This window comes from Rhamphochromis sp. 'chilingali' (genome assembly GCF_963969265.1).
Source record: "Rhamphochromis sp. 'chilingali' genome assembly, chromosome: 16".
NCBI classification, from domain to species: domain Eukaryota; kingdom Metazoa; phylum Chordata; class Actinopteri; order Cichliformes; family Cichlidae; genus Rhamphochromis; species Rhamphochromis sp. 'chilingali'.
The window spans coordinates 25003418-25031050 of NC_137943.1; the positions used below are offsets into that span (position 1 = coordinate 25003418).

At 37.4% G+C, this 27633-nt stretch overlaps 1 protein-coding gene across 4 annotated transcripts in view; it reads left to right on the forward strand.

The window, feature by feature from the left end:
* Positions 1-410: 410 nt before the first annotated feature.
* LOC308383481 (guanine nucleotide exchange factor VAV3-like) overlaps positions 411-27633 on the forward strand; it is a 51242-nt gene continuing 24019 nt past the window's right edge. For all 4 annotated transcript variants that reach the window (XM_080861455.1, XM_080861457.1, XM_080861456.1 and 1 more), the window contains exons 1-15: positions 411-758; positions 4015-4131; positions 12229-12287; positions 12904-12969; positions 13501-13618; positions 14596-14688; positions 15053-15121; positions 15211-15314; positions 15679-15778; positions 16067-16162; positions 19835-19903; positions 20378-20464; positions 21689-21774; positions 22261-22393; positions 25799-25908. In XM_080861455.1, coding sequence (XP_080717581.1) covers positions 555-758; positions 4015-4131; positions 12229-12287; positions 12904-12969; positions 13501-13618; positions 14596-14688; positions 15053-15121; positions 15211-15314; positions 15679-15778; positions 16067-16162; positions 19835-19903; positions 20378-20464; positions 21689-21774; positions 22261-22393; positions 25799-25908 — 1511 coding nt within the window. In that variant the 5' untranslated portion in view covers positions 411-554. The remainder of the gene's footprint in view (positions 759-4014; positions 4132-12228; positions 12288-12903; positions 12970-13500; positions 13619-14595; positions 14689-15052; positions 15122-15210; positions 15315-15678; positions 15779-16066; positions 16163-19834; positions 19904-20377; positions 20465-21688; positions 21775-22260; positions 22394-25798; positions 25909-27633) is intronic.

Below are 27633 nucleotides of genomic sequence, written 5' to 3' on the forward strand. Positions count from 1 at the left end.
GAAACCAGCAAATCTATGAGTAAATAAGAATATTTTTATCCGTTGCCTGCAACTTTAGTAGAGAAATTAAAGTTTTAAAAAAAGGTGAATCAATGTTCTTTCACAAAGATGTGGCGAACAGCAGAACATTTCTGCACAGACGTATGATTAAACAATTGCTCATGTGTTAAAAGCACAGACGCCTTACAAAGACCTGATTTTCCACAGCTTTTTTTCGTAAAATTCTGCACATGACTCTTTTCATAAATAAGGGGACATAACTAAGAAAACAAACAAACAAACAAGCAAAATAAGACGCTTAGGAACGGAAAGATTACAAAATAAGGAAGAGGAAGTTCAGTCAAACACAGGGGGTTTCAGAACAGCCACCCCCATCTGTGCAGCTTTCATAAGTTGTAGCGGCTCGTCTGTCCTCCAGAGGCGATGCTGGAGTTTGAAGAGACATGAGGATGGCTCAGGACACAGCTTCTTCCCCATGCCGTGCACAGACTTCATAAGCGGACAAAGTTTTTAAATTTAACATTGGCCTGCGGTTTATTCCGCTCTTCGCCAACATGGAGTATTGGAGGCAATGTGCGATGTGGCTGATCAGCTGCAACGTGCTGCCTGCGAACCACCGGGTAACTGCGGACACGGCGCAGGTGTTCGACCTGGCGCAAACCCTGCGGGACGGGGTGCTGCTGTGCCAGCTACTCAACAACCTAAGACCCCACACTATCAACCTAAAGGAGATCAATCTCAGGCCACAAATGTCACAGGTACATCCATCATTTTATGCGCTACTTTACGAATTACTTGTAAAAAATATTGTGAAATCAAATTCATGCGTTCACTAACATGCCATAAGCTAAACCTATAGTGGTGTCCAGGAAAAGTCAGTTTATTAGCCCAATAACCACTGGTAAAGAACCAAAGTAGTTCCGCTGGTGAAAGAGGACGCCTAATCAAAAATTTGTGAAAGTGGACAAAGACATATTTGCAGCTCCTTATTAAGAAGATCAAGCTGTAGCAATTTTAAATAAGGTTCCTAAATACATGGAAGAGAAATGGTGGAAGCTATATTAGAGCGTTTTATATTTTGTTGTTCTGCCTGCAAGGAGCTACAGTAATTAGGGTACAGAAGCCTGTTCCAGTTTTATTAAAGGTTAGACTTAGGTGAGATTTTCCCTTTAAGTTATTCCATATTTTCAAAATAAAACCGCAAATTCTAAGGATTTGCAGCTTAAGGCGAGCTTTAGATTATTTCCATCTGTTACACACCGTTTTATTTGTGTCCTGTCTTATTTGGCTTTGGGTCCAACAGATAAGTTTCACTAAAGCCGTGGAGTGGCCTCTGACAGATATCTTCACCCTTTTCTTTTATTGTGAAGATGATGTTTCACTTTCCGTGTGCTGTTCTGGTGTCTTGATCTTTGTTTTTTTCTGGATAGGAGAGAAAGTTCTTTAGCTTGTGTGAAACTTGTCTGGTTTGGGAAACACTAAGAAATCGTCCAAATAGACTTCTCCTTGCTCATGCAGTAACCCTTCAGGAGCTGAAGGCTCTGGAGACATCTGATAAAATCCTGCCTTTGATCCACCCATTAGTTGGGAAACTACATTTTGTGCAGTGGCTTGCCGTTTGGTTTGATGGCATATGACATGTGTAATAAGCCAATTTTAAGCAAATTTTTATTTAAATCTCTTGCATTACTGTCTTGGCCAGTTAAATAAAATAAAACAAAACATAACAATTTAATGTTTTAAATTAAAAGCATCTTCCTTGGTGTAATATATGTATTTGCAGGTGTGCCTACAAACATAAATAAAGCCTGCCGTGGTTACCAATATATTTATACGTTTTCTGTGCTCCTACGTTACTGTAACAGCAGCACTTCCTGTTCAGCAGCAGACTCAGGCAGGTGATTAGATCTTTCTGCATCTAGTTGAAAGAGTAATGAACGATTAAAGTCAAAGAAACCGTTAATAATACACCATAAAAGGACAGTGACTTGATGCACACACACACACACACACACACACACACACACACACACACACACACACACACACACACACACACACACACACACACACACACACACACACACAAGAACATAAATACATTTTATGATTTGTTAGCTGACATCAAATAGTTAGGCACTAAAAGCAAATTATATACAGTTTGGTTGAAATGAGCTGTCACCATGATATGATCATCATGATGATATTTTTTTTGTAGTGATAGATCTGCATGAGTGATTGGGCTCTGTCTCACAAACTGTACTATGCACATGTGCTATGCTTTGCACTATCTGCTTCACCAGTGCCTATGTGCTTTTCTTTAATATTTTTTAAAAGAGAGTTAAAGCAAACCCAGGGCATAACAGGCCAAACAATGGATGGACATAGCCTGTAGCTGTAGGCCACTTGGCAATGGTTGCAAAAGGCATGTGTGTCAGTGGGCTCCATATTTTAAATGGCTCTTTCATTCTCATCTACTGATGGGCTATCTTCGAAAAAAGAAACAAGGGCACTGGTGAACACGACTAAAGTGTACACTGATGAAAGGTTACACCCAAGACCCGTGTTGTATGCTGAGTTTTGGTACAAATTCAAATAACAATTCACATAACCATTTTGACTATGTCAGTCATGAACAAATATGGACAAATACGCATTGGATACGCAAATACCCACTGCCTCTCTTATTTGCTTCCAAAGTTATACAAAGTAAAAGCTTTTTAAAGTAGTCTAGTTTAAATATAACAGGAAGTAAACTTAGCTAAACAAATCACAAACAGGCCACTATTAACTGAAAATGAAAAATGAAAAATAATAAACTTAAAAGGTGTTTAAAAAAGTATTTTTATTATCGTGGAGCCAGAGATTCTGGGTGTTACTCTAAATGTGAATAAAAGAATGTGCACCAGGGCTGTGACTGTGTTCAAAAGCATGAGGCTGTTGGTGGTGCAAAGCCATCATGTTCTTGCACTTCCTCCATAGACAAACAGGGCCCCTGGGGGCGGCGGAGTGATTACAGGCGTCTCCATGATGAGCTGATGTGATAAAAAGAAGCCTATCTGTTCTCAAGAATTCCCTTACTTACTGCTTAAGTTATTAAATATTCAGTTTCTAAATCAGCCATTTCTCAGCAATGTGTTTGACAGGAAAAATGAACTGAGGCGATCTAACAGTGCTGTATACGTTTTCTTTTTAACTGAAGTGGCTCAAACTAGACAAAGACGAGTATCTTGAATTCTAAACCATAACTTTATGTCCAATGTTCCTGTTGGCTGCTGTCTTCCCACTAACACAAAGATCCTAATAGGAAGTGACACCAACAGAGAACATAGTTGGCGGTTTCATTTCACAGTATAAAACTTTCATTTTTCATTTTCAGTTTGTAGGGGCTGTAGTTTACTTTTATGTTTAGAAAAGGGACTTTAAATTCTTGGTGCTTTAAATTATGCTGTAAATTAAACTTGATTTACATTACAAAGGAGGTTAAAGACTTTGTTTTTATTTTCCAAACAACGGAAAGTACACTTTTAATGTTACTGTGGTATCTACTCATGTTGGTAGTTTAGTTTTTATTTGACTTAATTTTTGTCTGCTAGCTCTAGATTAAATGAGATCCCACGTAACTAATTCAACAGCGACAGGTATTTTCAGAAACAGCACGACTGTTATTCTAGGAAAAAACGCAAACAGTGCTGTCAGCAGTTTCGGAACATAAGATCCGTTTCTTCAAAATAATTCCAAGTAAAATTGTTTATTTAAAAAAAAGTCAGATTACTGTACTTTGGTGTTAGTTTTTCGCTATGATGAGTGTTAAAAATCTTGTGGAGATAAAACCCTCTTGAAACCTGTAATTTGTACTGAGTTCGGGTTGAGATAACCTTAAAAACAACTTTTTATGTTTTCACATATGTATTTAAACAAAAACTAGTTACAAAAAATGTAAACAATGTAAAATGAAATCTATCTACATACAACTTTTTATGTTATATAACAGTCTGTTTCTGCCCTTTGCAGTTCCTGTGCTTGAAAAACATCCGGACATTTCTGGCCTCTTGCTGTGATGTGTTTGGGATGAAGAAGAGTGACTTATTTGAAGCCTTTGATCTCTTCGATGTCCGAGACTTTGGAAAGGTAGCACCCATTTCTGTCATTATGATTTTCTAACACTGCACTATGAAACAGCCCAGTAATTTCATGTATCATGACATTCTTCTCGCCTTTCATACAGTTATTAGAATCATTTATAAAAGTCTGTAAATTAGTTTGAGTGAATACATTACATGTCACAGCACTATTACATTTGAACTGGTAATAATAACTGTGCAGATTGTCTGTCTCAGTTAACCAGTTTACAGTTTTTCTCCATTGCTCAGATATTAGACATAAGTAATAGTTCAGAGTAAGTGTTATGATAGATTTTGTCCAAACTTAGACATTATCCATCTAAAAAAAGAAAATCATTATGTAAAAAGTCTAAAAAGAGAATTTTCTGTAACGGATCTCTTTTTTTAAAGAAAGAGTCAAAGAACAATTAATTGACAAAATAATTTTTCCAGTGTTTTACAAAACAGCTTGAACAGATGATAACGTTTTCAAAACAAGCAATACGCTTGTGATGTTTCACTGCATTATTGTCTTCGTAGCTGACTTTTGGTGTAAGTGATGCCACACCTGCTCTGTTTTTCTGTCCTAATTGATCTATAAATCCTGCCAACTCTTTAAAATACAAGTCTGAGGTATGATGGAAGCATAGTGTACGTGTGCTTCTTCTCTGTGTGTGAGTCTGAAAGCGTTCGCTGTTTGCCTACCCTAGCTTTTTGAAGGGATTGGCTGACTTCTTTTTATTGCTGTGTTATTGTGGGACCTGTTTTCAGTGTGTGTACACAGCGTTACCAGGTCAGTGGGTTTGTAGTGCGCTCTGTGCAGCCACTCAGCGGACTGTCGCTTAAAGCACAGGAGCCTAATTTAACTTCGCCACGGAAAGCACACTTACTCTGAGGAGCCTTATTCCCACATTTCCCTATTTAAGTACACCATTTTACCTGGGGGCATTATGAGTTGTCTAAGCACTGAGAGGCTTGAAGAAAATTATAGTTGTTTTTTTTTAAATAAAACTATTGGAGCATATGTATTAATCTATGCTGAATGTATTTTATCTGAGTTTTTTTTTTTACCTCTGAAGTACATAAGATTGTGCTATCCATCCATGCGTTTTCTTAACTCATTATCCATTTCACTGTTCCAGAAAGGCCGGAGCCTATTTGACATGACATGGGGCAAGAGGCAGGGCAGACCTGGGCCAGTTCGCCAGTCTATTGAAGCTTAAATAGGCTTGTTTGTCTCTTTTTACATTTCTTTTACATTTAGTTGTTTTGCCTGAATGCTTATCGTGTCTAAATAATGTATACGGTATCTCATGAGTTTAGTTTGGTAAAGTAATACCATATATCTTATATACATCATAACTTAGGCATACTATATATGATTGCAATAGTGAATTCACCTCCCTCTGTAGAATGGAAGTGGTTATACGTGAACTATGAGAGTGCATACCAAGCTGTGTGTGTAATTTCTCATTCAGGCTCTCTTTTCTTTCAGTTCAGTGTTTTGTGCTCTAAAGAAGCTTCTAGTTAATCTGGCTGCTGATAATCCCACAGGGGAGGTAGGGCTTGCAAATATGTACACTACATCCAAGCCGGGCTGCATAATCTCAGCCATGTTCAAGGGTTGTCCATCAAACAAACAAGCCTCTGGAGGATAAAGATTGCACCAGATCATTGCTTTTTTTTATTGGTAGTTAGAAATACGGGTGACTGTAGGTTAAGCAGTTGGGTTGGATTGGCTCCATGAAGGGCTGTATGTCTAAAGAAGAAATGCTCAATCTCTTCTTTTTTTTACAGAAAAATCCAAAAAAGGAACATCTCAAATCTCAACCAGTGTAATCCACTTGGGGTCGAGTTGTGCCAGCTCTGCCTGTGGACTGAGTATTAGTCCACTGAATATCTAATGAGAGCTCTGTAACCTACATTTCTCAGCTGAGTTACTACAGGCTTCACTGCAGGGAGTCAAACTGACTGCACGTAGAAGGCTGAAGGCTAGAGAGATAAAGCAGAGGGGCAAGAATTGTGTTTATTTCTTCCTTCAGTATAAACTACTATTAATATTTTCACAAAACAACATTATTTTTGTGCGAAGTTCATGCAGTTTTTCTTTTTGGGAAATAACTTCACACTTTCTTCCTGAGAGTAAGATAAGAACATTGATAACACATGTCAGCACATAAAATATAATCATATTATTAGCAACCTGTTAGTTTGGCTTAAGCTAAAAACATCGAAAGACGTCAGTAAAATTCCCTACCACTATAAATAATTATCATGTTACGTATTTATGCATGGTGTATTCCTTACCTGCCTACCCCAGAACTGCTGTATCTATACATTATTATACATTCTAAACATTATTATTTGAGCTTTTTGACAGATATATTTTACATTCAAATCTTTGTAGAAATGAAAATAAAGTGTTAACAGTCTCATTTCTGGCCAGTGTCAGTGTTGTTGAGTGGTATCGGCATATCGGCGAACAGGATCGTATTCAGCGATATCAGTTTTCAGTGTTTATCTGTTGCAAAACATCAATTTTGCAATTGCAAATTTTTTGAAAATTGTGTGATAAAAATGTGAAAAACACAAAACGATTTAAACCATTCAGGTTTTTGTTATGAAAGAAATACGCTGATAGCATATGGATAACTGGAATTCTTGTCGGGGAATTGTTGTTTTAAACTTAAATGTCCATATCTGCCCATCATTTAATAAAAAACAAATAAAACATTTATTAATTTAATTAATTAAGTGTAGGTAGGTGGACGTTACATCAAGCGATCTGTTTCACTGTTCTGCGCTAAGCTAATATTTAGCGTTTAGAAATATGAGCGCTGTCGGTCTTCTTACCTTAACTTGCGAAATGCAACCTTCATGCACAGATTATCACTGTGTGATCAGTTGGTACCATCACACACTGAAGAATGCGAAAATACCGTTTTAAATGTGTGCTTTGATGCTTAACTCTGCAAAGCTCACATTAGTGTTGGTAAAAACTAAAGTAGCCCCTTCTGAAATGTTACATTTGCATAACCCATAAAGTCTGACAATTACCAAAAGCCTCAAAAAACTCTCAACAATAATGTGTTCCTGATTATAATTTGTGTTAACGACACTACATTCTCTTTCTGGCTGTATCTTCGTAGAATCATCCTTGGGGTGGCTAAATAAATATCAGAGCATTCTCAGAAAGTTGATGGACTTTAATTTTGTTTTGGGAAGCTAATAAAAAAAAATGTATATTTTGTACAGTGTGATAGACGGGAACAGCTTGATTATTATTTAAACAACTGAATATATTTACAAATTGACCATTAAAGTGACCATTAGTAATTAATTAATTAAGTAACACGTTAATTCTGCACAGAATAATAATAAAAGAAAGAAGTAGAAAGAAATATCAGAATCTCCGTCTGCTACCAGGAAAATTATCATTTTAAACTTCGGTGTCTGTCTCAGCACAGAATTTCACAAAACAAAAGAAATATGAATTTCATATATATATTGCCAAAACGATGAAATTAACATGTCTTTTAACATGCTTTTCCTTTGGATAGAGCTACACTGTCACACTGCCTGTTCCTATTTCTGGGTCAAGCTAATATTTAGCATTCAAACTAGACAGTGGTATCAATCTTCTTGCCCAACCTTGATTATTGCAAATATATGTATTTCCTGAAATGTCAATCTATTCCTTTAACCAAACTGAAAATCTGTCATGTAGAGATTATCACTGTATGGTCCATTAGTACCATCACACCATGTAAAGTTTCACCTTTATATTTAGTGCTGTTATTTCTGTGTTAATAATAATGAAAAATGATCATTGTCAGCTGCACTAGTCAAGTAAAGTCAAAGTTTATTCTCTCTCTCTCCCCCCCCCTCTCTCTCTCTCTCTCTCTCTCCATATATATGTGTGTGTGTGTGTGTGTGTGTGTGTGTGTGTGTGTGTGTGTGTGTGTGTGTGTGTGTGTGTGTGTGTGTGTGCGTGTGTGTAAAGGAGTTTTTAAATGATTTAAGAGTTTCAAACCGGGCAGATCTTATGTGAAAACAGGTTGTTCCAAAGATTAGAGGGCCCTGCTGAAAAGGCTCTGTTACTTCTGCTTTCAAGCCTGGATCTAGGAAGATATCAAGAGCATTTGGCTCATAGATCTCTGGTATGTGGATTTTCAAAAGATCTATAATAGAAGGTGGTGCTAATCCATCGAAAGTCTTAAAAACAAGAAATAGACTTTTTAAATGGATCCTGAAATGGACTGAAACCCAGTGTAAGGAGGCAAATAATCACCTCACTGCTAAGTTGCTTCTCCTTTATGAAGTTTCAATCTTTTTACTTTTGTGCAGTTGCATAAACAAGAGAGCATTTACAGAAGTTTGATGGACCGTCTATTTTATTTCGGGGACTCAAAAACAACACAGGGCAGAATGTGTGATGAATTTATTTGTACTTGCTAAAATTAGAACAAGTTTCACAGAGAAGTGACTGCATTGCACCTGCAGAGTGGCAAACATGAACATTTGATTTCTTATCCGATGCTACAGCTCTCTGTCTTTTTCACAGTGCTCCGGGGATTTACGATAGACATCGTAAATAGGCCACACTAACCAAGGCGGTTGGTCTTCAGCTTAGCTTGTGGCTTTGCTTCTCAACTCACATGTAGCTTCAGCCAAATGGCTTTCAGACATGTCAGGTGTGAGAACAACTTGTTTTTTAAAAAAGACAGCCTAGAAGGATTTACACTTCACTAAATGAATGTGATTTAAACCAGTGTTAGATTGTTCATTTCATGTATTCACAAGAGAGCTTTCTCCTTTCTTGTGCAAGTTACACTGAATCCATCTAAAAACAGTTTGGCTTTAATATGTTTCTTTAGATTTTCAATCTTGTATTCAGTAGCTATCACTATCACTAGAAGTAAACCAGCTATGATGTGGACAAAGTGTGCAGGAGCAGGGTTACATTTACATCAGTGGTCTTAGATTTTCGAAGAAATTTCACAGAGATCAATATAATTGTTTGCATTGTGGAACGTTATGCTGCACTATGGCATCTAATTTTTTTAAGTGCAAACAGTGATGCAGGGGAAACAAACAAACAAACAAAACATTTCCAGTGCTGCAAACATCACAATGTTGCACTTTTAAAGCTGGGTACACTTTACAAACAGGCCTCTTTTCAAGTCATAAGCACACCTGGGTTTAGCCAAAGCCACAGGACTTATTCACACAGGAAGGGGAGATAAACTCAAGATTCAAAGGGTGCTATATCTAACCCAAATAACTATCTTAGCTGCAAATCCAAAAATGTAACTTTGCGAACTTTGCAGCTTTGTCACTGGATAATTTATCATAGAGAGAAACTATGATGTGAATGAGATAACTGGTATTTATTTTACTTTTCTGTCGTAATTGAGACATTGCATTACATTGCAATGTTTCACTTGTAGAGACTTCTGACAGCACTGTAAGCTTTGGCAAGACTATATATTGACACTAACTACAGCAAGTTTAAGAAATTAATCATCTCATAATGATCAAGTACCTCAGCGGAAAGAAATAATGATCAGTGTCCATGAACTGATCTTTACAGGTCCTCTTAAAAAAATATAATTACACAGTTTTAAGTGATTTTTTTAAAGTGATGTTTCCAATCCTTTTTCTGAGTAAATATGACAAATACTTTTCTGATAACAATGTTGCACATGCATTAATATTATTAGGAGTTTACATTTTTATGTTAAGGATGAAAAGCTGCGAATTACCTGTATTTATGTCCTTGTCATGTGCAGGGTGATCATGTATTTCTGTAGTTAACACATAACTCAAAAGTGATTTAATGCAATTCTGCACACACCCTTACAGATACGCACTGTTTGAGGTGTCAGTGTAACAACATTTGTACTAATTTGACACACATTTGACTATTTTATGGAACATTACAAAGTGTAACACATGGTGTGAGTTTAACGTTCCTTCCAGAGAATTCATCTCCCTGTCACTGTCAGCCTTTCCCTCTTTGCATTCATAATTTGAATTTTATTCACGATACACATTAAAACACATAAAGTAAATAAATAAATACAAAATTTTTTAAATATAGGCAAAGAATAACTTGTAGTTTGCGCAATGCTTCTGTGCACAGAGACTGCTATTAGAGAGTAAACTGTTACAAAAAATTCTCACTTTATGATGTGAGATAATTTAACAACCACAGAAGATGGAATTGAGAAAGAAATGAAAATCAAAGAAACAGTGAATCTGACAGCTCGGAACAGCTGCGTCTGTGTCGTGTGTATCTGTCATGTGTCATGCGCTGACACATTTGCTACTATCATGTGGTGTTTAACTAGTAGGGACCCGTTTCTTAACTTTTGCGGGTTTGTTCTCCTTTCAGCCATATAGAAGAGTCTAATAGTTGATAATTTTACTGATTCCTATCACAAGGCAGCTTTTTCCACCTGTTCTCACCAAGTGCTTTTTCACTCTGGGTTTTCTTTCTTAATATTGACTAACAGGGACCTTTAATGAAGTTTCCCGACATAATTGTGTGAATTGAAATAAAAAAATCTAATTGAATGAAGCTAACTTTTATTTTGGTGAAGGAAACTGTCGTAACTGCCACGTATACGTTAACGACTGCCTTGCTAGTACGTGGTGGGGTCTGACTTTATCTTAAGAACTGCCTTAATTCTTGATGACATGTTCAACATTCGTCATAAATTTTGGAAAGCCTTGGCGTGATAGCATCACAGAGTTGCTGCACGTTTGTCAGCTGCACATCCATAATGTGAATTTTCTGTTTCACCGCAGTTCCCAAAGATGCGCTATTGCACTGAGAGCTGGTAACTGTAGGCTATTTGAGTGCAGACAACTCACTGTCGCGTTCAAGAAACACATAAAGCGATGGACAGATGTGGCGTTTAAATGATGCTCAGTGCTTCACACCATTACATCATTAAAAGTGGTCAGTGAGTTTGGCTTACAGCTATTTACTGGTGGTTTTAGTGTAAACTTTTACTTGTGGGCAAGTGAGGTTTGTTCACATGGTCATAACATGATCTATTGTGCAATTCCATGTGGCCTCTTTCTTTTTGTTTGTGCATTGGTCTTTGCTGCGTTCATGTCAAAAGATAGATTTTAGGGATGGGATAGATTTGTATGCATATTAATTGCAAGTGGAAAACTCATCAAAAATGCTCCTTCATTAAAGATTGTGATTAATGACACACCCAAGACATTGACTGAGTAAGCTCCAGGGCGACATAACCTAAACTCATAGTTCACTAGGTTTGTACTATAAATATAATCAGCTATTAAAATTGTGCTCCAAGTGTTGTAACAGGTTAGTAGTATTACCTTTGTGGTATTGCTGTCCTGCTTTGTTCATAAATAAATAAATGGTGGAATTACCTTCGATAGCAGAAACCATTTTTTGTTGTCTTCCTTTTGTTTGTTTTCTTTACTAAAGCCAAAAATGTTTCCAAACAGTGGCAATTTTTTTCCTTTGGGACAAACCCCTCAAGTTGTGCATTCAGCTTAGTGTGTGAGTCTTCCTTCACAGAATAACCCGGCAACTGCCCATTCGTCCTTAATATTTGTTATATAAGAAATGCATGGGCTCAGTGTTTTCTTAAAAGCTACATTTTGCCCCTTTATGTTGCTATGGGAACACATCCATACATAATTTAGTAAAAGAAGGCTAGTTATTTAATTGTATGTTTTTGTGACAGCTCCTCTGTCTTGGTTGAAGTACACAGTGTTGCTTGCGATTAGACCCTGATACATCTTGTTTCCACGCTGGAACATTTGGATAAAAGTAATTAATTATGTGAAGCACCCATATTTGTTTCGATTTGGCTTGTTAACCCTGCAAGCTGGTATTGTTATTAAGCAGGAAATCTATCAGAGCTTTAAATCTGACTTTCATATGATAATTAAAGCTTAAATTGAAAGCTTAACTCAGTGAATCCGATTTAATTCTGAAACTGGGAATCACAATAAGTGTCATATATTTGCATTATTAAACATGTATATATATATCTCTCTCTCTCTTCAGTCAGTCCTCTCTTTCTGTCTCTCTATACCAAACCAACAAATGTAATTTCACATTTTGTTTCTCCAGGTTATGGACACTCTGTCCAAGCTTTCTCACACGACAGTTGCTCAGCAAGCAGGATTCAAGTAAGTCATCAAGTTTTCAGTAAATTGCTTCTAAGTGTTATTTCTAGGAAAAAAAGGTCATCTAACCATGTGAACTTTCCTTTCACTTATATCTTATCTCCTCCTCCTTCTCACCTTACCCACACTGCAGGCACATTTATAGCTATGTCTAATTTCCATCTTTAACAGCTGTTTTAGTTAATGATTAAAAATGTTTCTATTTATACTTGACTGTGCAAACAGCAGTGGTATTAAATTAAAAGACAAGATATAATTGTTGAGTAAGTATACAAAATCAATATGTCAAAAACAGAAATGAAGCACAGGCTGCAAAGTAGTTAAGAATAGATACTGTTGATCTCAACGATCAGTTCAGCAGTTCTAACAAGTGATCATTAATCATTTTTTAGTGTAAAATATATTTTAAACAATTGCAAGTCTTCCTCTTTTGAACAAAGTACGCTTGGTTTTATAAGTTTCCATCTTTTTCTATTAGACTGCTCTTGATATCTAAATACATGCTGATTTATCAAAAGTTATTTTCTTGTCCTAAGTTACTCAGCAGTGCTTTTCCCCCCGACTGGAGCATTTATTCTGTTAAATACTGAAGCTTATACTACTTTACTGTCACTTCCAGGCCATTTCCAACGGACGAGAGCCTACAAAACGAGGACATTTACAACAATCTGGAAGACATGATTGAGTATGTATGAAGCTTCTCTCTGTGGGCCCATTACTAGTGTTGATAGAACGTGATTATTTCACTCAGTAGCAGAACCAGCTCTGCTCATCATCCATGCTCTCCTGGGGTCTGGACACCCACATGTTTTGTTAACTGGCTTGGCTCCGTTTCGATGTTACTGTCAGAGGAAATGAATGAGTAATTCTACATGTTTTTGCTGAGTGCTTGCACACCCACATCAGGGATCTGGATGGGTGCTGCTGACAATGTGATTGATCGACAGAGAAGAGTAATCACAGGTGTATAGAGCAATTTTTGCATTACGCTCGTAGCAAATAAGGCTTTTAATAATCTCCAGAATTTTCATTTCTGTGAATCATTCCTTTTGGAAATACATAATTCCTGAATGTTAAACGCAGTGATTGTTATTTAATGCTGAGTTACTCAACCGGTGTAACAAAGGTTACTTCTTGCATCTCTTGTGAATGCAAAAATTAACTGATAATCAGCAGATTTCAGTGGTGTTTATTTTTTTTTTTGTGTATGTCATAGTGAGAATGTTCCTGAGGACGAAGATGACTTGTATGCAGCGGTCTATGGCCTAGAAGACGATTATGCTGGTGGCGAGATCTATGAAGACCTCATGAGAACGGAGCAGCTTCCCCCACTGGTACCACAATTAGTCAGCGCTCACACACACACCCCTCAAACACCACACAAAACACTGAATACCTTTAACTCACATGTCGAATAGTTGGTGGGCGTTGTTGGAAACAAAATCCACAAAATCCTAATTACTAAAAGTTTAGTGCAGCTTCTTACCCAGTGCAGGATAATCCTCTAAAACTCAGCATTGCAACATCTTTACTGAGCAAGACTCATAATTTAAATAACTTACACTTCCACAGTGTAAAAAAATGTTCCAGTCATATACTAATATATAATGAGTTAAGAGACATATATGTTATAGTAGTCCCTCTGCAGCCCCTAATCTCTATAGAGTCACGTAGAAAAATTTCATGGGATTGTAAGTCCTGTGAAAAAAAGTACTAACCTGCTAACCATAAGTACTAACCACAACCTAATTGTAACCCTGACACTGAAACCACATTTTGAGCCTCAAAAATGCCTTCGAACTCGTGAGGACGGGCATTTTGTCCCCATAAGTGAGTGTGGGGCCCCACAAGTAAAGAAGCATGACAATTTTCTGTCCTCACAAAGATGTCTAAACATGTACACACACATGAATGACTAAATTACATTATAAAATAAGGTGAGATACCTTACTAGTCTGTTATTTAAATCCTACTACTTAGAATAAAGAATAGAATAAATCTAACTATTGAAACATTTTATATGGGTTATACTTGCAAATTGAAAAATCCTCCTAATTAATCCTAAAATTTAAAGCATATCAAAGGCAGATTCTTCCGATTTCTTGATAGTTTTAAAAGTATTTTAGTAAATTTTGGTTTGAAGGGACCTAATTCTGTTCTCTTCATCTATTCACTTGCCACCTGCTGCACCTTACTCTCTGTTTGGTGGCTGTTAAAACATTGCTTTCCTGTCTGCAGATAGAAATAACAAAAAGATTTTCTTTTCTTTTAAACATTCAAGCAACAGTTTCTAAGATATCTGTCTTTCTAGAAGCAAGCAGAGGTTGATATCCGAAGCTGCTGCCTTACAGAGATTAAACAGACAGAGGAGAAATACACGGAAACCCTCGAGTCAATTGAGAAGGTACTGAACTCTTGTTTTTCCTCTTTTGAACTAACAAATGATGGATTTACTGCATCATAATGCTAAATCTAATCTCAGTGACAGTAAATGCTGTAATTGTTATAATTTTATACAACACACGGAGCACAATATTGGGGTTTTTATGGGGAATTTTGGGGAAATCCCCAGTTGCCAATTCCCTAATTTGTTTGCTGTCAAACATCCTATGTGACGTGTGTAAATGGTTTCAGTATGAGTTATAAATTATTTACAAATTCACTTTCACGCTGTTTGTAGTTTCCAGCTGTACAGTAAATAAGTAAAATGGCCTAAGAAGAGGAGCTGAATTCAGTTTCATTTAGGTTTTCAATGCTTCTGTCTCCAGTATTTCCTGAACCCACTGAAGAAATTCTTCTCTACTTCTGAAATAGACAAAGTTTTTGTAAACATTCCAGTAAGTCACGCTAGTTCTCACTCTTGCCACACACAATTGAAAGATACACTTTTCTGTTCAGATACTGACGGCTTCTTTCTCTGATGCAGGACTTGGTTAGACTTCACAAGAGCCTGATGGCTGAAGTGCAGGATTCCATCTTAAACAAAAATGCCTTAAATCTCTACCAGATTTTTATCAGCTACAAAGAGAGGTATGTGAGGAATTATGAACATGTTGCATGTAACAAAAAAGAAAAGTCTCAGTTATTTGAGTTGAACTTTCGCTTGTGGAAATATGCAACTACAGAAGTGCTGATTTTTGTAGTAATTTAATTTTCATTGATTGCTATCTGCAAAATTTATATTAAAGCTGTCAGTGTTGTGTAAAAATCATTCTTTAAGCCCACACATTTTAAGTCCTTAAACTTTGTACAGGTGTGTTTCAGAAAGGTTCGGAGTATATACAGCTGTTTGAGAAATGATCCTTAACAACATGTGTGGCCCTCCGTGCACACCCAATGTCCCTTCCTGCTAGTCACCACTCATCATGACCTCATTTCCATTGAATTTTTATAGATTGCTCATTTATGGAATATACTGCAGTCGAGTGGAAATTGCCATCGCCGTTTTAGACCTCATTTGCAAAGAGAAGGAGGATGTCCGTCTGAAGCTGGAGGTGAGACATTAGAAGAAGCGGGCCTGTCTATAACATGCAATGACCACCGATATACAGATCAAGCTTTCAGTGACCTCTAGTGTATACTGTTTTCACTACACTTACACGTCTTTAGATAATGCATTATGCGCTTCCTTTGCTTCAGCTTTAACAACAATGATACTAGAATTTAAAATATATATGTTGTCATTCTTACTGCCAGTCAGAGTTACATCAACAGGACACTTAAAGTGAATGTATTTGATGCATTCTAGGTCGTACTGTTCAGTTACTACATTTTTGTTCCAGGAGTGCTCCAAAAGGGCCAACAATGGGAAGTTTACACTGAGGGACCTGCTGGTTGTCCCAATGCAGAGAGTCCTAAAGTATCATCTCCTTTTGCAGGTAGAGATGTTTGACTCACGCAGTAGCATAAAAATAACATGTGACAGAAAAGTCTTTGTGGCTTTGTCACTTTTTCTTTGGGTTAACAAGTATTTGGTATTATTTTAATATCTATGACTCACTTATCACTTTATATACATCTACATTTATACTGAGCAATTTCAGTGGAATAATTTATGTTTATGTGTAGCGAAAAATTAGTTGATTGATCCCAGAAAAGAAAGCAAAAATGTCAAATTGAAAAAAATAGGGTTGTTCCAATTTTCTCATCATTTGCAAATATTTTAAATACTAAAGCATTCATCAACTGGTCATAAAAATAGTTGTCAGTTGCAACCCAGCTTCTTGCTGGGGTGCTTGCACGGTTACTTGTTGCTATGGGAGGAACGAACATCCAGAATTTCCAGATGTTGTTTGGTTTTTCTATGTGTGCCCTAGAAAAATCCATAAAAAGTTTGATGTTTATTTAATACTAAAAATATTTTTTTACATTTGGTGCAAGTTTTAATCACTTCAGAGCGAAAAGGGCTTTTGTCAACTTTATGTTAGTTGCTCCAACTACCTTGTAGCATGTCAGTGACCACTTGAGGGCGACATCCTCCACAAATTTGATTCATTGTTCTCTCCCTTTGATATCCCAGAAGATCCACACTCAAAAAAAGTCTAGGTTATTATTTAGTTCATTATGTTAGTGCATTTTGATATATTCTCCTTTTTCCTCCAAAATTAACTGAACCAAGATTGTTTTAAATCATTCTCAGAATTTATGTAGATTTGTTACACATTTTGCAGGACGGTTGTACATAAAGTATTCATTCACATACTGGATTCCAGACTTCAAGCTTGTTAGATTCCCACAGATTTCACTGCATACTGATTTACTGTATGACACCATCTCCCCAGCTCAGTATGAATCCGAGGTCAGACTACAGCTGGCAGGATAGATGAGGGCTTTGCCTAGAGAGCTTTTAAAAAAAATTGTTGTGGAAGGTAAAGCCCTCCATGGTGAATGGTGTTGATCCTGGGAGTTCACAGACACCCCTGAGGAGAAACTGTGTGATGGAGGGACAAAAAAGAATGAAAGGGGAAAAGAAGTGGCAAGGTGGAAATTAAGTGAAAGAGGTTACAGCACAGTTAGGAAAGAGCATTGTGCCATATACGGCGCAGACACACCGGTTTGAACAATAGTCAATCTCTTATTGTGTAACGTTACCACAGAGCTAGTCACACCGAAAGTCATTCTACCACTTTTAATATTAAGCACATATAATATACATAATGCTGTAATAATGATTAAATCTTGCTAACGCAGTTTTTCTGCCACGAACATCAAACACACACAGCAAACAGAGTATCGGCGGCATGTATTTTTAACTAGCAGCATCTGTCTAGAATTAAAAATAAAATGTCAGCAGAAAATGAAGCACAATGCTAGCAAACACGTTTTCTGTTCAAGTACGTAGTCTTATTTGCTGTGGAAACAATTCACTGTGGTCTAGAATTGTTGCATGTTTTCTTTATTGCTTAACAGTTGTTTTGATGGTAATGAACCCAACGTCTTCCATGGGAGATTGTGGACAGGTTTCATCAACAGATTGATTCCCCTGTGCAGGTTGCGCTCACAACAGTAACTTCCATGTGATTAAAGAAATAGATGTTTCTGTGTGTGTGTGTGTGTGTGTGTGTGTGTGTGTGTGTGTGTGTGTGTGTGTGTGTGTGTGTGTGTGTGTGTGTGTGTGACAACATCTTTTTCTTCCTGCACTTTAATATTGAATGTCAGCAGTGCCGTGTATTCATATGAGTTTTGTTTATTGCATCTAGGAAGAGAAAAACCATGCGTGTATTCATCTTTATACTTCAAGCTTGAAGAACAGAAGAACTTTAAAATTTAAAACTGTTTTATGAGTGAGTGCGAAGAGTTGTCTGTGTCTATGTGCTAGACTTGCGACCTGTGACAGACTTGTGACCTGTCCAGGGTGTACCCTGCCTCTCGCCCTAAGACAGCTGGGATAGGCTCCCCCTCCCCCGCGACACTGAAAGAGGACAAGTGGAAGCGAATGAATGGATGGATGGATGTACACTTTCAAATTTACCTATATAATGGATTTTATGAATATATTATGGAATTAATTATCTTTATCTTTACATTACTGATATTTAGATAGTGTGCAAAAGTCTTGAGCCACTCCTCAAGTCTTTATATTTTCCTTCCTCATTTATCTTTGGACATTGGCTGCTTTTTCACTCATTTTGCATCCAGTCCTTGTACCTGACCATTTTAAAAATTTATTTATTTATTTTTCTTGGCCAACTCATCAGATGAGTCAATGTTGTGTCTACACATAACAGGCAACTTAGCAAAGAACCTATTTTAAACAGTGTATTTAGGCACTTTGTTACTTGCAGCTTGTTGCAGAAGCACGCGATTTCTTGTCTGTGTAGGATCCCAGACACCTTAACACCCACTCACATCCTGGGCCTTCTGACCTCAGGAAATCACATGATAGCATGGGGCTAGGTTTCACAATGAGTTCACCCGAAACCTTGGCTGATTGTGACCTACACCTGTTTTCACACCTTGGTTCGTGTGATTAGGTTAGAGGATCACTAGGGGTCCATTGTCCCTCTTGGGGGAACACTCCCACAGGGCTTAAGTCTGGGACTCTCCAAAATTTGACCTTAGAACTGAAGAAGCTTCTTGGAAGTCTAGACGCTTTTCTTTCCAAACGCCTTAGACCACATAATTTCTTCCCGAATTTCCCCAAAATGCCAAGGTTTAGGCATAAAAAGTATTTTTAGTAGTTGAAAAGTATCTGACAGTCAACAAAGACCTGACACAACACCTGAGAGATGCAATACCATTTGAAAAGCAACTGCAACAGCATAAAAATGATCCCAAACACACTACCAATGCAGTAAAAGCATACCTGGATTCGAAAACACACAAACATTGTCAGTTATAGGCTTCCTCAGAGCCCAAACCTCAACATTAGTGAAGCAGTGTGGACTCAACTTCATATACAATGGAACAAAAGGCAGCAGCAGCCGAAGCTTGCCCACAAGATTTTAGGCTGTGTTGAAAAATAAAGTTGATCTTACCAAATATAAAATTTCATGTTCATTAGAACTGTTTTGCTTTGTATACTTTCCATGAATATTTGCACATTTCAGCGAATCACTGCACTATCCCACTTTCCATGTAAAATATAAAGTAATGAGGAACGACTCAAGACATTTGCACAGTATTGTATTTCTAATTGTTCATTCTGAAAGATCATGGACGAGAATTAAACTAACTTCATTTGCTTCAAATGATATTTATACTTTGATAAATCCCATAACCAGCCTTTGCCGAGAAGCTTTTTTTTTCATATACTCTGAAAATGAAACAAAGCAGAAGAAAGAAACCCTCCCTTTCTTTCTTCATTCATTTAATTTTGATTTCAGAGTATAATTATCTAATTACCTGATGCTATCCTGATGTTTTAACAGCTGTCCTCTGAATATGAAGGGACCCATTTGGTATAGGATGAATCTTGTCTTTCATACAATTTAAAAGTGATCCTTAATATAAAATCAATCCATGTAGTGATGCTAAATGTGCTTGCCTATGCAATTGTAGTTCTGTTAGTGGATGTAGTCTGCCACTTATTTTCTTTTCCTCTCTAACAGGAGCTAGTCAAACACACTCAGGATGCTGCTGACAAGAGCAACCTGAAGATCGCTCTTGATGCCATGAAAGTAAGTGCAGTGCTTATGGTAAATGGTACGTAATCATAGTGATTTTAGACTGTTAGCAAAAGCAGGCTGATTCAGCAGATTATTCCAAACGGTCTGTGCCATTCAGCTATCAATACCTATTAAATAAAAATAGGAAGCAAACTCAAACACACACACACACACACACACACAACATGACATGATGGCTTTTCTGACTGAAGAAACAAACAAGAAAAAGAAACTACAATACAAACACGCATTTATCCATTTAAAGTAAAGGTGTGGAGAATATTGTCATTCACTTTGTCTCCCCATCTAATTCTCAGCACTGAAACATGCAGATATTTTAAATGGGCGATTTCCCCCAAAATGTAGCACAAAAGACATGATACTATCTTTACAAAACGATTTGTTTTACATGTTTAAATTCCTTCAGACTGAACTTACAAAGCATAATATGTGTGTTTTTGTGTCTGTGTGGGTCTGTATTGTCAGGACCTGGCTCAGTACGTCAACGAGGTGAAGAGAGATAATGAGACTCTAAGGGAGATCGACCAGTACCAGAGGTCTATTGAAAACCTGGTAAAATAAAGATTTTTTCAACAATTAGCAGCAGCTGTTAGGATTGACCACATAAGAGTGTAAAATATCACTGCAACATGTTTTTTCTTTTAGAAGACATTCAGTTTTCGCAAGTGCTTAAAAAGTCCAGTCTTTGTCTAAATTTAATGTAGTCTAAGGGAATCCACCACGAAACAGAATTCAGCTCAAACATGCACAATGATAAAAGATGCCACTATATACGGCTAATAATAGAGGTAAAAAGTGTATTTTATGTATCTTTGAGGTCTTAAAAATCCCGCCTTAAACCATATCAGAGATTTAGAGAAAGATAATACCATTTAGAGCTGCAGTGATGACTATCCACAGAAAATGTATTGGGTAATAGCTTACTAAATATTTCAGTCATTCTTCTTAGGTGCGAGATGTGAAGAACTTTTCTTTTTTTTTGTAGATTTTTCAACTGTGATTAAAAACAGAATCATAATAAATGTCTGATGGGATAATAAAACATTTTAGATAAGAATGATTTAAAAGTAATCTGCATAATTATGGATAATTAATGCAATTTAGCTGCATCCACTGAAATATATTTATATTATTGTTCAGCATTACCGCTGACATTAAAATGTAAATTATGTTTTTACATTTCTGAAGGTTTCAGTAGTTGAGAGAAGCTGGTCAAAGAAAAAACAGGGAGGTTACAGAGAGTCGTGAAACCCAGCAGCAGAGACAAGAGAGCTTGTCAGATTACAAAGACCCTCATCCTTGTCTTGACCTGATTGCACATGAATGAACTTTAATCAGTGAATCAGGTGGCAGGAATCAACTGATCTAATCAATTGAATGTCCAAAAACCTACCTGATGTCTTATTGTGAATATTATGTGAAAATTTATTTGCAGAAGTTAATATTTTATGGGGATTTGATTCATATTAGTATACTTTTAGGTACTTTTATGAATATATATTGCATTCCTGAAGTAGCTGTTAGGTGTGATTAAAACCTTTTGCTTTCTCAAACTATCTTCATTTATTTTTCTCTTCTTTTTAACTCTTTAAATTCAACTTTCGCTTGGATTCCAGTTGGTAGGTCCCAGTTCTGCATCAAAATGTTGAATTAATCAGATATGATCCTTGTATGTTTTTCAAGCCTTGAGAAAGATGAACCTTGACATTTTAAGAGTTGCTTGATCTCCAAAGTGTATAGTCTAGCGTTTTTACCTCCTTCGTGTTTTGTTTGCAGAACACGCCGCTAGTCACCTACGGCCGGCCAAAGGGAGATGGAGAGGTGCGCATAGTCTCCAGTGTTGACAAGAAGAAACAGGACAGGTTGTTGTACCTCCAAGTTCATTGTTTGGGAAGGAAAATTAGGATTGCAGACAGGAAACACATGCATGTTAAATTAATTTTAATGAAATGGTTTTCAAATTTTCAGAAAAATGTGGAATTTGGAGTGAAAATAAGTTGGTTTCATTTTTGTAAATAAAAAAAAGAAAGAAAGAATCAGCAATATTGAGTTTACTGACTTGGGGTCATAGGGTTCTTGTTTTGTTGGCAACAAAAAAGAACCCTACCCTACAACAAAAGTTGTGGGATACAAACACTTTCAGGCATCCAAGAAAACGTCAGACTAAAACTGTGGTATCTGATATATTTACCTTCAGAGTTAAGCCAAATACTGGTGTCAGCTTTCTTAACCTCTAAGGCAAGAAAGTAACAACAATAAAAACAAACCTACTTTGCAACAACTGTACGTGACATATATACTCATGTTAATAATGAAGCAATGTAACACTCTGTCTTCTTATTTCATAGGCACATCTTTTTATTTGATGTGGCCGTCATTGTTTGCAAGCGAAGAGGAGACAACTATGAGATGAAAGACATACTCGACCTCAACTACTTCAAGATCACAAACAACCCCACGCCTGACAGAGAGGGTAAAAAGGTCAGACACGGTGTACTATATTAGTATTTTTATTGTGTCATCTTTTATTGTGAAATGGATCTTTATCTGTCTGTAAATTACGCTAATGAATACACTAAGGAATGTTGTCATTCAGTTTGGCTGTAGCGTTTATTTGTTTTTTGGCAAACACGGATGTAGAAGCCCGTAAGGTGCATACAGTTTACACACGATGCTATCTTTCGGCTTGTGGGAACATTTGCAGGCCGTATTGTAGTGGAGTGGACTTGTTGATGTCTTGTTGATGTATGCCCACAGATGGTGTCTTCTCACTCTGCTGCTGATTGCTAATGTGAAAGTGACAGCTTGCCAGAATGAAATGGCTCTGTGGTTTTTCTCAAAGAGACTCTATTATCATCCTCATTTACTCTATTGTCTATTTTCCGTTTGACAGTGATTGGTATATTTTAGATAGGATTATTCAATATTTCTGAATTAAAAATCTCGTCTGAAACATGCAGTGACATAAACCCCTTAATGATTCTTAACACGGTCGGATACATTTCTACCCGTCATTTTTATCCCGCTTTCAACCTAAAGCTCCATCAATCACATACGACCTTTATTTAATGCTGCACAAAATGACACAGACACATGTGTAAGAATTTCTTTGTCGCAAGACTTGCACCCAAAAGCTAATAGTCAGAGAAAGAGATACTCTGTACCTACCCCCATGAACACACAAGACAGCGATATTAATATCAGGTGAAGGATGTGCGCAATCCTCCGAGGCCATTTAAAGCTACAGCCCATTTTTTGGTAGATTTCATTGAGCGCTGTGACCACCGAGCACCCTCACGGTTATCAATGATTTAACACTCAGAAACTCTTAGGACTTTTCAGAGCCAGTCACAGACAGGTAAAGCCCAACCACTTTTCCTGTTATTAAATATGATACAATCAGCTGAAGCAGATTAGACTTGAAAAAGCCAAGAGGTTTGGGAAATGATTTAAAAAGTCCCTTAATGGACCCATGGGCAAGGCACTTAAACTGAAAGTGCTGCTGTGGAGCTATTTAGTAGCTAGTGGTTGAAAAAAAAATGCATTTGAGGATAGCTGATTAATTGAATATGCTTCTGAAGACAACAAGCAAACAGTTGTCAGTTTAAAATTCAGAAGACGTGGTCAAGATCTGGTATAGCTGGCTGGTTTCTGGCCTAGAAGTTATGTTCTGAAATTTAGGACTTTCCGAAGCTTTCTAGTTTCTCTAAGAACGCTCTGTCTCAATGTTAACACAGCTTAAGCCATTCAGTACTCTCTGTGCAGAGCACGTGTTAAAATCTTATTGCTGCTGGTCTCTTGATGCACTGATCTGTGAGGCTGGTGGCAGCCATCTTGGCACAAAGACGTCAGTGGAGACTGATAAAAGCGTTATGGCTTTATGTTAGAAGGGTGGTGTCTGCATTTCTTTTTGCCTTGTCATTCTTTGTCTTTTTCTTCTCCACCTTCATCATCTTCTTCTCTTCTGTCACACCAACAATCTGCTTGTCCTCTTGTCACTGCTTCTCTAAACCTTTCTCTGTGGTCTTCCTCTTTTTGTCTATCTTGTCATGTCATTGTTTGAACTAAAAGAAATGTGTGATTGGCAAGATTACAAATTACAAGGTGGTTCAAAATGATGCTAAATAAAATTAAACCCAGACTGTATTTTAGATATTTTGAGATTACCATGATTCAGTAAGCCCTTAGTTGTCTTGGTCAGATACAAGGCATAAATGCTGGTGACGAGGAATAGCACCCATTTCTTAATGTGCTTATTTTCTTTAGACATGGCTCGTGTGTGATGGAACAATAAAGGAAGAATTTGGCATTTTGGTGAATGGGTTTATTTCCCCTATACTGCAGTACAGGCACCACTCTTATGTCTGTATGGCAGATATGAAGCTAATCCTGATCGACTTATCACATACACTAGAAGCACTGTGTCTATAGCACTTCTGGTTGCAGTGGTTAGCACTGTCACTTCACAGCAAGAGGTTTCCTTGCATGTGCAAGCTTGGCAACAGACCACATGAACTGGACAGGCAACTTTGACAGGGGGGGGGGCATTTGGCTCAAGTGACTTTGCTTTTTCATGAAAACAAAAAAATTGCACTTGTACTTGCACTGGCACATACATGCAGTACAATCATAGATAAATGTAGCTATAGTTATAACAGTGCAAACATGGTTGTCTTTGATTGCAGAGGCAAAATAGAAAAAAGAAAAGAGAGACATTTTCTGTAGGTGCAGAAATGGATCAGGGAAATCACCAACGACTGTGAGCACACAGTGTCCTCAACACATTTCCAACGTATTTGTAGTTTTTGAGTGAAACAGCTTCACAAGCTAGTTTTAAAGCGAGATAAGGGGTAGTTCTCAAAGTCTGACCTGCCCATCGTCCTCACTTAGAAGCAACTACTGGGAGCTGAATCGATTGAACTCACACTGCAGCTTATCAGCAATATGAGTCTTTAGTTTTTCATTGCCACTTTGTATGGGTTTGTGTAACTTACAACTCAAGTGTCACTGGTCTCACTAGAGGGGCCCCAAGGACTTTATTGGGCAGGTTTGGACCCCCGAGGTCTGTCAATGTGCAGACGGTGTCACTGTGCCTGCATTGGTTTCTAAAGTACTGTATGAATGTATAGTCAGAACTATAGTTGCAGCAGATGGCATATAAGTAAATTGAATTGAATTATAGTCTAAATTAAAAAATTAGTGTAGACTAACTGAAGCTAAGGTGACTGTCTCTCGACTTGAGTTTCATATTTAATAATGTAAAAATTGTCCTGTTTTTTTCATAAAAAAGAAAAAAAGGCCTATAAACATGTTTTCCAAAAATGAAGCGCTATTTTATTATTATCGTATGGTAAACAATAATTTCAGCTTGACAAAAGACCGTGTGGGCATCTGCATTCCTAACTTGAATACAAACTCACAAACTGGAATATATGATAACCAGTAAAACAACAGCATCGGATGGAGTCACTCAGAGTTTACTTGGGTGTATTTTATTTTCCCTGAAGGTTTTTATTCAGCTGTTTTAACAGCCAGTAGCTCAGTAGTCATTCTCTGGTATTTCAGACAATGCATCCATCCCAATTACAGAGCACGATGCACTATTTACAGTTAAACGGATAACTACATTGCAACAACCTGTCATGGTATTGGGGATTTATGACATAGATGAAAAGTTTGTTCTTGCTGTGAAGAAAGATTTTCACCAACCAAACTACTGTGTCCCCCGCCACGAAAGTGTTGATTCTGTGAGGTAATTATTCCTGTATACATTTAGTCAGTTTAGCCCCACACATAAATGCTTCTGCACCCAAAATGCATCAGAAAGAAAAAGAAAACAAAACACACTAGTGAATTTGATTATTTCCTTCTTCTTGAACCCCACAGTGGTGCTACGGGTTCTATGTGACACACCAGCAGGGGCACACGGGCTTTGAACTCTTTTTTAAGACCAGAGAGCTGAAGAAGAAGTGGCTGGATCAGTTTGAAATGGCCATGTAAGTATACAGAGACATGAACACCACAGCGGTGACAGTTTGGTAGCCGTGCTGCAGACACGTAATCACACTGGTCTTATGCGTGGGTGTGTACGCTGTTTATTTGTCTTTGTTTGCATGTGTGTTATTCCAAGGCCAAAAGAGGTGTTGACTCTTTCATGTGCACTGTTTGATCAGGTCTTAGCTGTTACCAAGCACACACTGCTGACAACAGTAAGATAACACACTCACACACACATATACAGCTGCACATAAACTGTTCCAGAGAGCTGCAGAACTACAAAGAAGTCACTCTGCCTCGATGGTTTTTCAAATCAGTGCTTTATGGAGATATATCTTTCATATTATTTTGTAACAGTAGGAAGCTTTTGCGGGCAGATATCCCATCCGCATCCTATTTTATGTTGATTTGGAAGAATACTGTCTTGTTTTGACATCACACTCTGACTGAACAAATGTTTTTTTGTTGGGGTTGTATATATATGTGAAACCCAACTGTATGCTGTGGCCTTTCTAAATAAACTTCTCGGTGAAAGTATTCTTGATATGTTTACTGTACCAGCAATGCAAATTGTACAGTACACAATGTGCAGTTTTAGTACTTCTCTGTCTTTCCTTGAACTTAAACTTTATGCAGTGACGTATGAATTTCTACACTTCCATTACCATTAAGCCCCTGGCACTAAAAACTGAATGTGTAATTTCCAAAATTTAAAAGAAAAGGCTGTATCCATTTTCACCCCAGGTTTAAAACTGTTTTGCCGCACGGGCAGGGTTTGCACCTGAAAACAGCGACTTGTGCCTCTGTGCATTGAGTAATGACACCAGAAGGGGCCAATTCAAAAAGTGAAAATTGTACCTACCTAAGAGGATGTGGGCTTTTGATGAAGGACTCACTTATGGGAGCACTCAGTCTAAGTGGCTTCTGGATGGCGTGTTTAATACAAAAATGTTTTGTGTGTTTATTCACGTTCCAGAAAGGCTGCCTATTCCTGCTATTCACGTTTCCACCTCTCATGGTGCAGATACACACATGCAGATCAAAATTAGATTTGCCTGGGCTCATTCAAGTCCTCTTCATTTATTCGGATGCGTGCACTGTAGGTAAAATTGCTTTTATTTCAATCAGCTGAAGGAATAAACTAAAGATTGTTCTTCCCCAACAAAGTTGCTCTGTTTAGTTGATGAAGAAATTATTAAGAATGAATTGTATTTGAGTAAACAGGAAGAAAATTGTTCCCACTACTGAGACGCCCACTCATACAAACGTAGTTCTTACATGTTTTTAGCCATATGAGCAGCATGATCCTGGGGCTGTAGTTTGTGTTTAGAGACAATTAGCAAATATTAGCATCCTCACACGTTTAACTAAAGCTGTTTGTGCATATTCAATGCAGCTCTGGATTTTTTTTAAGCCTACCTGAAAAAGGTGCATGGGAACCATTTTAGGTGGTTTAACCTGTCGACTTCTTCAAACAAAGTATGTCAGGTGTTCAATTTAAAAGTAATGCAGGCAATGTTGTGGTCACAGCATTCAAGTACTGGCCAGTACTTGGCTAAAAAAACAGAATATTTCAGTAATAATGTGGCTGACATGTGCTAGCTTCTACTGTGTGCTACATGTGAGGAAGGACAACTTTGGACAAGCTCTAACCTGATTGTTTCAGCATTTTCAGAACACTCATATGTGAAACAGCTTACAATAGAGGTTGTGGTAAACATGAA